Source organism: Lepidochelys olivacea, assembly GCF_965140295.1.
Source record: "Lepidochelys olivacea isolate rLepOli2 genome assembly, chromosome: 22".
NCBI lineage: Eukaryota > Metazoa > Chordata > Testudines > Cheloniidae > Lepidochelys > Lepidochelys olivacea.
In genome coordinates this window covers 21,042,592-21,054,219 of record NC_140432.1, presented here as the reverse complement: position 1 = coordinate 21,054,219, position 11,628 = coordinate 21,042,592, and the positions used below count along the sequence as shown (strand labels likewise).

The window sequence follows — 11,628 nt, the reverse complement described above, 5'->3', positions numbered from 1 at the left end:
ACCACCCCCCCTCGGCGTTCAGGCTATTTGGCTGGAGGCAGCTGGCCCCGGGGACTAGACCAGAACCCTGGGTGCTCAGGGCACATTCCTGGTGCTCTGAGGGGGGAGGATGTCATGGTGTGGTGGAGGAGCCCATGGCCAGGACTGTGGGGGGCTTGTACGTGGGTCGTGCTGCTGCCCCCTACGCAAAGAGCCAGTGCAGGGAAAGGACACTGCAGGGCTGGGGCTAGGCCCCGTTGCCATGGAAACATCCCGGGCGGCCATCTTGGGCCTGCACGCCCGGCCCTTAGGGGCGCCGAACTTCCGGTCTGGCCTCACCTGGGCCTTGCCCTGCCTTCCGCCAGGTAGGCCCGTGCTGGCTGCGCCCTAAACACAGCGAGCGGCTGCCGGGATGCGGGGCTGGGCGGCTGGCGGCCTCCTCCGGCTGGGGCTCCTGCTTCTGTACGGTGAGCGTGGGCCGGGGCCGGGGTCGGGGTCGGGATCGGGATCGGGATCGGGGCCGGGGCCCTCCGCTTCCGGCTGGGGGTGTGGGCGGGGGATTGGAGGAGCGGGGCTGGGGCCCGGGTGGGGGCCCAGGGGAACTGGGGGTGATGGGGTGGGATTGGGGAGGTCTGTAGGGCTGGGGGTTGTGGATGGAGGGCCCTGGCGACCTGTGGGGTTGGGGGGGTGTCTGGTGGTCCCGGTTGGAGGTGGAAAGAGCAGACAGGGGGGCAGGGGCTGGACTGGTGGGACAGAGGAAGAAGGGGGTTTGGCTGAGGGATGCAGGAATTTGGGAGGGGTGTGTCTGTGGGATTAATTGAAAAAGGATTACGCGTGGGGTGGGCAGCCTGATGGAGGGTATGTCTGTGGTTTGTACGTTTAAGGGAGCTGTTTTAGGGGGTTCTGTTTTGGTGGAGGGTGTGACTAGACCCCTCCCCCCAATGTTTTAGGGGCAGAGGGGGTTGGGGGCAGTTAAAGAGAAGAGAGAGATGTTTGGGGTGGGGAGCGTATGTAGTTTCAGATGGGGTGTCCCAGAAGTGATTAACCGTGACCCAGCTGCACCCCGGCAAGCTTTTCTGAGTCACCCGACCACACCAGTTCCCAGTTTGGATCCATCAGCAGTAGGTGGGGGCGAATGAGGGCCTTGCAGTTGGAGCAGCTGTAGCATTTGAAATGGTGCATAAGTGCCGTTAAAATTTCCAGGCTTTGTCTAGGGAGCAGAGCCTCCCCGATGTCTGTGTTTGGGCCCTGGCTCTAGACACTCCATCATTTAGAGGTACTTGTAGCAATAGAAATGGATATGGGGTCAGGGAGCACTAGAATGGGAGTCAGGCCATTTGGGTTCAATCCTTGGCTCTGTCAATGACTTGTTTGAGCAAATCACTTCACCTGTCTGGGCCTCAGTTTCCTCATCTGTAAGCTGTGCAGAGTGATTCCCACTCACCTTTGTAAAGCTCTTAGAGATGTATGCGTGAAAAGTGCTATATGGTCTAAGTGTTAATTTTTAGTGTCTTCTGATGACTTGTTACTTCACACAACAAACAGTTAACATGTGGAACTCATTGCTGGGAATGTTGTGAAGGCCAAAGGTATACAGGGGTTAAAAAAAGAACTAGATAAATTCATGGAGGATAGGTCCATCGATGGCTATTAGCCTGGATGGTCAGGGATGCAACCCCATGCTCTGAGTGTCCCTAGCCTCTGAATGCCAGAAGCTGGGAGTGGACGATGGGATGGATTACTTGATGATTGCCTGTTCTGTTCATTCCCTCTGAAGTACTTGGCATTGGCCACTGTCAGAAGACAGGATACTGGGCTGCATGGACCATCGATCTGAGCCAGTATGGCCATTCTTATCATCTTACTATGTTTTTATGATGATGAAACAAATCCCTTTTTGAAGTCCTTTGATAAACTAACTTGCCAGTGGTTTCTCCCCATCATACTTTCTGAGACCCTGGCTACAATTTGTGACAGTTGACTTTTTCCCACCTCCCTTTGCTTCCTTCGCTCTACAGTGCAGGCAGTTGCACTAAGACGTCCTTACATTTGTGGAAAAAATAATTTGTTTTCAAGTCTCCGTATTTTGTATTTATTACTGCACAACACTTCTGTAATGCCATAAACATACACAGTGCTTCACAAACTTAAAAAGAAGTGTGTGTTCAGCACCAAAGAGCTTACAAAGTAAAGAAGACCGGCATGAGCAAATGCAGAACAGAACTTCAGGAGAGGGATTGTATGTTGATTTATTAATGAGAAGAAGGGCCCTGAAGTTGGCACTTTGCACCTTCTCTCTGGTCCAGTTGTGTTTGATTACCTACTCTTTGACTAGTTTATCCCCATAACTGGGTACATGGAGGGCTTTGGCAGTGACCTCCAAACAAATACCCTGTTTGTTGGCTGAGCATGAAACAGTGCTGAATTCCTGCCACCATTAGAGGAATTCCCTGCATTTCTCGGGACTGGGTGGGTGCCAGGGGATGGGATAGAGGTATGTGTAGTTTCAGACAGCCATCTGTTCTTCACTGCAGTGGCTTTGCTATCTCACTTGTGTCCTTTACAAAAATTCCCATCTAATCTTTTTCTTTGGGGCTTGTTTCATCAGGTGTCAGCAATGTTCTTTCATTGGAAATTAAAGTGGATCCTGAAGTACAAGCTTTTGTTGATGAACAGGTGACCCTGAAATGCTCATTCAGATCCTTCTCTCCCATAACTCAGAAGCTGACTGTAGACTGGACTTACCAGCCTCTCACAGGTGGTCATATGGAGACAGTAAGTGCTTGCAGATGAGTGTCCCAAAGAATCTTTCTTGCAGCTGGGCAGAACTCTGTGGGAAGGTTGAAGATCCCACGGCATTTTGTGTAAAAAGTCAGTGTTCGTCTCAGTGTGCTTCTCCACTGCTGTGTGGTGGGCTCTTTGGCTGTCATCCTCCACTCCAGAGGTGGCTGCATTTCAGTGCTGCTGTATATACATAGGTTGAATTTCTTTAAAATCCTTTGGGCTGAATGGTACCATGTAAATGCAAAGTATTATAACCTTAAGAGATGACTGTCCCATTGCAAACTAGGCATCCATATAAATACACTGGGGATCACGTGGTCCGGAAAGTCTCCCATGCAGAACATACCATGGCAGCTTTGCCATGTGGCAGAATGCAGGTATAACTTATCTTGGAGTGGCAGCGGTGTGTGGGCAGAGCCACTCTGCAGGTACTGATGATGACAGGTGGTCCTAAAGGATTTATGGGCTCTTACCAGTTATTGTTGTCAGTGGTATGAAATCCAGTCACAGGTGCATAGATGTAAAATCCATTCATAAATGTCTCATTCTCTGTGTAAATCATCAGTGATTTCCTCTGCTCAGCTGAGGTTAAGCTCTTGGGAATGGTACGTTGCAGCTGGAAGGATGTGGTGATGTCTGTGTAAAGTAGGCTCTGGTAAGTCCCCTGTTGCCAGCCAGCAGGAGTGAATTGAAGGGGAGTTAGCACTATTTTTTGTGAACTAAAATCAGATCTGCAGAGTTGCAGCATTCAGTCATGCCATGCCTGTGACAGGGTTCCAGTGCTTTACAAGGAGCTGGGGAGGGAGCACTACAATTCCAGACTGGCACTGCCAGATGACCAAGGAACTGATTGCATGTGGTGTAGTTGTAGCCGTGACCTGAAGAAGAGCTTTGTGTCTCTCGAAAGCTTGTCTCTCTCACCAACGACAGTTGACTGAGTAAAAGATTACCTCACCCCCCTTGTTGCTTTAAGTAACTGATTATCTTGAAAAGCTGTCTGTCTAAGGTATTACCATAGTGTCTCAGAATCTTAATGTATTTATCCCCACAACACCCCCTGGGAGGTAGTGATGTGTTGTTATCCCTACTTGACAGATGGGAAACTGAGGCAGAGAATAACTAAGTGACTTGCCCGTGGTCACATAGAAAATGTTTGGTAGACCAGGGAATTGACCCTGAGTCTCCTAAATCGCAGGATAGCACCCTAACCTCCAGAGCAGTGGTTCTCAATCTATTTGCTACTGTGGGCCGCATATGCAGCTTTCTGTGTGTTATGTGGGCCACATCCACACAAAATGTATATTACTTGTATGGCCCTGAGGAGGTCACATTGGCCACAGCTGTGTGCTGATTGGGCTATAAGTGGGCCACAGGTTGAGAACCACTGCACCAGAGCATCCTCTTCCATCTTAGATCCTCCATGGCCAGAAAGATGACAGTGACTCTGATGCGAGCCCTGGAGACTGGTAGGCAAGGAGGGAGATCCTCGGGGCTGTATCATGGATATGGAAGACCCTGACATGCATTTCCAACCTCTTCTCCCTTGGTAAAAATGTAAAAAAGATCTGAAAAGCTGGTGCAATGGTGCCCAGCGTTGTGGTTTGTGAGCCCCTGGTGTATCTGAGGTGGGATGCCTGTGAAAGGGTTGTTCTTTTTGACCCTGTATTCTCCGAAAGGAGTTTTTTTTCTCTCTCCTTTTTGGAGAATGACTTGTTGGAACAATGATTGTCTTCCCTCTTCAGATTTTTCATTATCAGTCTGTTGCATACCCAGCTGCAGTGGGAACATTCAGAGACAGGATTTTATGGGTTGGGAACATTGCCAAGGGTGATGCCTCCATTGCTATCCGAAATCTGACGATGAATGACAATGGGACGTTCACCTGCGCCGTGAAGAATCCCCCGGATGTGCACCACAACATCCCTCAGACCAAGCTGACGGTCACACACAGAGGTAAGTCTGTAGCATGGCAATATTCTCCCTATTTATTTCTCATGAGTGCATTCCTGTTTTGCCAGAAATCTTTGGAGTCTAAGTACCAGATCTGGTGTCTAGCTTCCCTGGAACTACAGGTTTAAATGCCACCAGGGCATCAGCTCAGCCCCTCTCCTTTCCGGATAGATAATTTGAGATCCATGCAGTTTGGTGTGTGTTCTTTTGGTGAAAACTTAAGGTTGTGTCTGTCCTGTATGGAGACAGAAGATGCCAGCAGCATTTTCCTAAGAGTAGGCATCTACCTCAGTGTCTGTCTTGGGAGTTTAGATCATTCCAAACTTCACTGGGGGTCAGCGCATGTACAGTGGAACAGGAGGTGGTAGTGGAGGTGATGGGTGTCCCTCAGCAGAGGCTGAGTACACAAGATTGGCAGTCCAGGATTCCCACCTAAGAGGGCACAGAATTAATCAGGTAGCATTGCTGAGAGCTGATGTCTTAACAATGACTTGACATTTCACAAACATTAATGAATAGCTGCCTTAGGCAAATGCCTCATCTACCCTGTATGGGAGAGCTGTCCCTGGCTTGCAGATTGGGTGTGTCCATCAGTTTGATGTGACTCTCCTCTCACTTGGCTTTGAATGTGCTGCTCTCAGGCTATGTCTACACTACGCAGCTTTTAGCTGTAGCAACACAGCTGTGTCACTGTACTGCTAGAAATCGTGCTGTGTAGCCACTGTTTGTTGGCTCTCCTGCCGAGAAAAAACTTCTAACCCCAACGAGCGGGTTAGCTTTGTTGGCAGGAGAGTGCTCCTGCCAACAAAGCGCTGTTCACACTGGTGCTTGTCGGCAAAACTTTTGTCTTTCATGGGTGTGTTGTTTTTTTTTTAACACCTCTGAAAGACACAAGTTTTGTGTTCAGTTGCCAGTGTAGACATAGCTTAAGTTGTGCTCCTTCACTGCAGCCAGATAGATTTAATCTTTGTCCTCCCCTCCATGGGAGGAGTCTAGTTCTGAATTTGAGATCACTGACAGGACTTTGTCACAAGTTCCTTTAACCCCAGCAAGCCCTGTGCTTTTTATAAAAAAGGCCAGGATGCTGTGTGGGATTAATATTTGCCATAGAGATGAAACAAAGGCATATTTTACTGCTATTTTCTCTCTCCTGCAGGCTTTTCTTTCCAGCTAACTTCAGCAGTGTTGCTATCCATCTTAGTGTTCCTCCCCTCTGCCATTGTGGTCATTCTGCTGCTGGTGAGGATGGGAAGGAAATTTGGAGTCCTAAAGCATAGAAAAAAATCTGGCTACAAGAAATCATCCATCGAAGTCTCTGATGAGTAAGTTTTACATTGAACCTAATCCCCATTTCCCCTCTGGCCTGGGGTTGTGGGTGGGTTTTTTCTGTCATCCTACATCTCATAACCCACAACATCTGGGGTTCTGCCAGTGAGACTTCGTTGTCCACGGGCACAAGTCAGCTGGTAGTCAGAGTCTCTGAAAACACCTTGTGGAAATGTAACTGAGTGAAATGTGTGCTGTGCATCCTCTTTGTGGGGCAGCTGAGCTAAACTGTTGTTGAGATGCAGAACCTTTCACCTTCATCACCAGACTTAATCCAGTCCAGATCAGTAAGCTGTGTGGAGGGTCTCAGTCCAAATGTCTGTATCACAAAAACCCACTACTGTAATGCTAACTGGCTCCCTTGTAAATGCACCACTTTGTTCTTCTGGGGTGTCAAGTCAGAATTAAATTCACAATCTTTTTAACTATATTATTTTGGTTAATGGCAGCTGAAACTTTCCAGCCAAACAGCAGTTTCTGTGGTTAATAGTGTGATTGCATGGCAAACCTAAATCGAATGGCCAAACCTTTGAAATAAGAAGCCTAACATTCTGGCCTTCTGCTTTGCTTGTTAAAATATAATTACAGAGCAGGCATTTCTGATGAATTAGTCAAAAGGACTGGGAAAGTGACCTATGTGTTAAAAAACAATCCGTCTCAGGGCTGCATTGGGGTGTGAGCAGAAGACACATTGACCTAACACTGTGCTCTTTCTGCAGGCCTGAGCGCACTGAGCAGGGCACCTGCCTGGGGAGGATGGGGACATGGTGTTTGCAGTGTGTGGTAAGTGCAAGTAAATGTTCTTGTAATTGTTAGTATCATTGTTAGCTCTCATAAGAGTGAGGGCTGAGAGCAGTAGCTAGAGCCAGGGATAGTGCCCGAGAGCTTGGCTTGAGCTCCTCACACAGCTCAGCTGATGCCTCTCAGTGCTTTCCATGTCTGGTCTTTTTTGGGTAGAAAGTGCTGCATTATTGGGTCCGTGTGATTAGCTTGAGACCCACCAAATTCATTTCACATGAGACTTAATCCAGATCAAACTGCATGTTTCCGGTGGTGAAAACCCAGTGCTTTAACCTCTTAACTCACTCTGCTGCCCTTTTCCTGCAGAGACTGTGGTGAGTCTCTTTATTCCATAGGTGGAGTAGGGCTATTAGGCTGTGACTGCTGGGTAAGCAGTGCGGAGATGGAGAGGCTGGAGGCAGAAACGCATACATGCATTTTACTTTCTTCCAAAGGTGGTAGCATTGCAGACTTGGCTTAGCTTGGGTCTTTTTGACTAGAAATCTTCATACTCAAGCTGTTCTGGTCACAACAGAACCCTGTTTAAACTGTCTGATTTTTGTGCTTTTCTTGCTGTTCACCCGCTATCACCCCGTCACCAACCTCTTCTAGCACCTGCAGTGACTTTGGTGTCAAACTTATTGTACTGGAACTTCTAAACTCTCTTTCCACTCTCTGCACTTGCCTTTTTGGAAAGCATATCCAAGCTTTCCGTGCTGCATTGAACAACCCCAGCCAAAGGCATGTTATATCCCAGTACATGCTCCCTGATGTGCATTATTAGAGGGAGCATTCTCATCGTGTCCTTCCCTACAGGGCTGGGGAATAAGCCTACAACCCTCACTGCCATGTCTCTGTCTCATGTAGTCGCCTAATCTGCTCCATTTACCATAGGTCAGACGAGGGGCACATGGGGATAAAGCAGAAAGTTTTTGGTTTTGAAAAAAGCTGGTGTTGATGTGGGAGATGGAGGCTATTGCAGAGGATGGGTGAAGCAGTAGAGAAGGTTCCCTTGCACACAGTGGTGAGATTGTGTTTAGGGACAGGACTGACACAGGTGGTATTTGCTGGAGGCAGCAGGAAAAGGAATGGAGACAGATGGAATCAGTGAGAGAGGCTTGATCAAATGTGTGGAGTTTTAAAACAAGGAGGGATTAATCTGATAGTTTCCTCTGACCTCTCGGTAAAGTTTAGTTTAGTTTTGATTTAATCCTGTAAAAATTTCATGTTGAATGTTTCATCAGTCATTTGAGAGGTTGTTCTTAGCTGACAATAGAATATTTAGCACTCTAGGAGTCTCCTTGTCTCAGTGATGCTGATGTAGCAGCATGGGGTGCTGCTGTGACATGTTTTTCTGTTAATCTTTAATACATTATAAAAATATTTTCAATTGTAAAATCAGTCACACGCAGCAAAACCAAGGAACCTGCTTGCACTTGGATCATGAAAGGGGTGGGAAACCAGTGGAGGTGTTTTCCAATAAGGCAGGTACGATTGCGCATCCTGTTGTGTCAGAGCAATGACCTGAGGTCAGCATGAAGCGAGAAAGCACCAGATTATCACGGTCACTAACATAAAATGTTGGGGATCTGAAGGCATGGGGTTGCTAGGAGCAGAGGCAGACTTTAGCAGTAGGATTTAGACACATTAACAGTGCTGTGTGGCTGCCACAAGCCTGTTTGCACACACTCTGAGTGCATGTGCTTTTCTTTTAAAGCATCAGGCTGGGGGCTCTCCAGTCTTAGGTGGAGATTTTGCAGGAAGGAAATGGCTGCTCGAGCTGTTCTGGATCAGCTCTCCGTAGGGAGTGGTGATGCTTTCAAAGGAAGCTAGTGTTTGGGGGTTGGTATGGCAGTGCCTTGTGCTTGAGGTTTGGCTGTTGCTCCTCTTAAACCTGCTCCACGTGAATTTCTTGCAGTGCCAGTTTAACTGGGCTCCTCAGTGACGTGCCAGAAGGATTTGACTGCAGACTTGTATAGAGACACTAGGCCTAAGGTTTTTGCGGGAATGCTGGCTTTTTCAAAATGAACAGCTTCTGGGAAACACTTAATCTCTTGTCTGAACTGGCCCAACTCATGTCTATGCTGAACTTCTGAATTGTTTCATGTCTTCGTGACTAATCTTGCGCTCTCAATACTTTCTGTCCAGGACACAGATGAGGAGGAACCATACTGATGGAAGGCCAAAGCTGCAGATGAAGGGAGAATGTGCAGTATTGAAAATCCCCATCCAGAAGGCCACTAGGACTCTTGGATACCCAGTGACTCTTGGCACGTTGGGAGAAGAATTCTGAGATGGGAGAATCCAACTTTTATTCAGTCATAGGAATGATGATTTTAAAATCTTGTTATTTATTGAAAAAAGTAAATCTTTTGTAGTCAAAACCCACTTGGCAATATCTTAAGGCAGAGGCAGATAAACCTAAAATATAGCTTTCAATTTAAAGAAACTACAATGCTTCCAATTAAACAAGCTCATTCTCTCCTAACAATCTGACTCAGCACATTCTCTGGTGTAGAGTTTGTCTGTCAGATTGTTCCCTATATCACATGACTGTCTGTCTTCCAGTTTCCTTAAGTTGAAATTGCCTAAAGCACAGGCTACTTAGGAGTGAGAGGTAGTGACTTAAGCAGGTGGTCTTGAGACACATCTAGCGAAAGTGTCTTGTGTTACAATGGTGCATCCTTGCTGAAGTGTTACAGCAGCATGACTGAAGGCCGGATTTGGCCCATTGGGCAAAGGACATATCTGAGTGTGGGCTGAAAGGAGCTTGCTGCTTTTTCATTGCTTCCTGATGTCATCTGCCTTATAATGATGGGGTAACCATCTTATGCCTCCCATCCTTTCAGCTAAGGTTTTAAAAAGTTGTCAGCTGCGTTGTAATGAAACCCTGGTATTCTTTGCTTTGAATCTTCATTACCCAGCAATCTGCAGCACCAGATAACTTCATTCTAAGCACAGAATTATTTGTAAAAAATGAAGTGTGACTAATTTGCAGCTATTTTCCCTCTAATAATGGCAAATGGTGGCTAGGTGCCCCCAGCTCCGTCCGTCTGGGCCATTATCTCAGGGCAATGTCTAAGATAAGAACCCTTTGGGCTCTATTGTAAAAACCACCATACTCCTCCCCTTTTCATAGGCTCAGACGATGAGAAAGCAGCTGAACAAACTTCTGCTGAGTGGGCTTCAAAATGGCAAAAGTGACCATTAATAATGCTGTGACCAATAAAATAAACGTGACCATTAATAATGGTGCAGTGGCTGACTCTGCTGTGCTGAGCAGGGCAGTCAGCATCTGCATGAACTGAACATTGATGGACACGGTTAGCTGTCACATTTGTCACATTTCATTTTCTCTTCTACAAGTGCTATGGTGCTGAGAGTAGGGGAGAACGGTGCAGAGAGCTTACCTGGTCCATAAAGTGAATTGCCTCCATATGTAGCTGCCTTCATCATAGACAGGCTGGGAGGTGTTTAGTGAGTCGTGTGAAATTCATGGGCGGATAGAGGAAATGGAGAAAATTCTCCTGACTTTTCTTCCACCCCCAGCTCCAGCAATAAGTATTGTGAGGACAGAGGTGCTATGCTCAGAGTATTGTCTCCTGTTTTAGTGCTGATCTGTCTCTGTAGTGAGTCCTGCAAGACAAGGAGCAGTGGGGATAACATATGAGGTGCTGTATTCTTATGTTTCTAGGACAAGCTAAGCAATACTTACCACTTATTGCCATCTCAGGAAGTCCATTTTATAGCTTCCATCCATTGAGGGCTGCATGGGATTCCCAGTACAGCTCCCAGACTGACCAACAGAGGCAGAAGTCTTCCTGCGTGCTTCCCCTCTGCAGGGACTGCACCTGGGAACACAACTCTGATGTTGCCTGTGGAATTCTTGGGTTTCTGTGCAAGTCTGGGAGTGTTACCATTGAATTAGATGGGTTGTATCTTGGGGTTGTATCTTGTCCTAGCCCTTTCTTTGCTGTTCAACTGGGAAGTGCCCTGCCTCATTCTGGCAGGCCGCCTGTGCCTCTGATTGCCTGTAAGCCTAAGCACTTGGTGCCTGCATTTACACAACAGCAGGCAGGTTTAAAGATCCCAGTCTCTCCTTAAATGAGAGTATTGTAAAGAGCCGTGTCCCACTTGCTATGACCTGTTGGGCTGTGGCCTGGCAGAGTTGACATAATCCTCTGCCGCTCAAAGCTTGCTTTAACTCCAGGAGTGAGTTTGAACTTTTACATGTGCAAGTGTTGAATGAAGAATTATGAAGCTACCAGAAGGCTGGGCACCTAACTGCTGCCCCATGGTGAGCAAGGGGTGGAGAATCTTCTTTCACCAACCCTGCCCAGTAAGAAGTAGAGAGGACAGGGGAAGCAGTGACCTTCATCTCCGCTATCTCACTTGCTTTCTCTATGTGGCATTAGCTGGATGATCGCTTTTGCTGTAGATGCACTGCTGTGTCATGGCCAATAAATCATTTTGTTTTATTCCAGGCCACGTTTTTCTTTATTTGGCTAGAAATAGGCCGACACATGGCTGAGTTTGAAGAGTTTCAGAGTAACAGCCGTGTTAGTCTGTATTCGCAAAAAGAAAGGAGTACTTGTGGCACCTTAGAGACTAACCAATTTATTTGAGCATAAGCTTTCGTGAGCTACAGCTCACTTCATCAGATGCATCCGATGAAGTGAGCTGTAGCTCACGAAAGCTTATGCTCAAATAAATTGGTTAGTCTCTAAGGTGCCACAAGTACTCCTTTTCTTTTTGAGTTTGAAGAGGCGCTTGTGAAGCTATCCGGCCTGACTGATCGCTGTGAGCTTA

At 47.2% G+C, this 11,628-nt stretch overlaps 1 protein-coding gene across 1 annotated transcript; it reads left to right on the top strand.

Moving 5' to 3' along the window:
* Window positions 1-256: 256 nt before the first annotated feature.
* LOC311511342 (myelin protein zero-like protein 3) lies at window positions 257-11,297 on the top strand. Its single transcript, XM_084611856.1, has 6 exons — window positions 257-446; window positions 2,588-2,754; window positions 4,506-4,716; window positions 5,870-6,035; window positions 6,759-6,822; window positions 8,968-11,297. Exons 1-6 carry the CDS (start codon window positions 392-394, stop codon window positions 8,992-8,994), a joined length of 690 nt encoding a protein of 229 aa, XP_084467982.1. The 5' UTR covers window positions 257-391; the 3' UTR covers window positions 8,995-11,297.
* Window positions 11,298-11,628: the final 331 nt, after the last annotated feature.

Bases quoted from the DNA above. Each gene is read 5' to 3' on its own strand.
- LOC311511342 (XM_084611856.1), top strand. From the start codon at position 392: ATGCGGGGCTGGGCGGCTGGCGGCCTCCTCCGGCTGGGGCTCCTGCTT. The intron at 2,755-4,505 runs GTAAGTGCTTGC...TTCCCTCTTCAG, and splicing joins CAGGTGGTCATATGGAGACA to ATTTTTCATTATCAGTCTGT. The intron at 4,717-5,869 runs GTAAGTCTGTAG...TCTCTCCTGCAG, and splicing joins GCTGACGGTCACACACAGAG to GCTTTTCTTTCCAGCTAACT.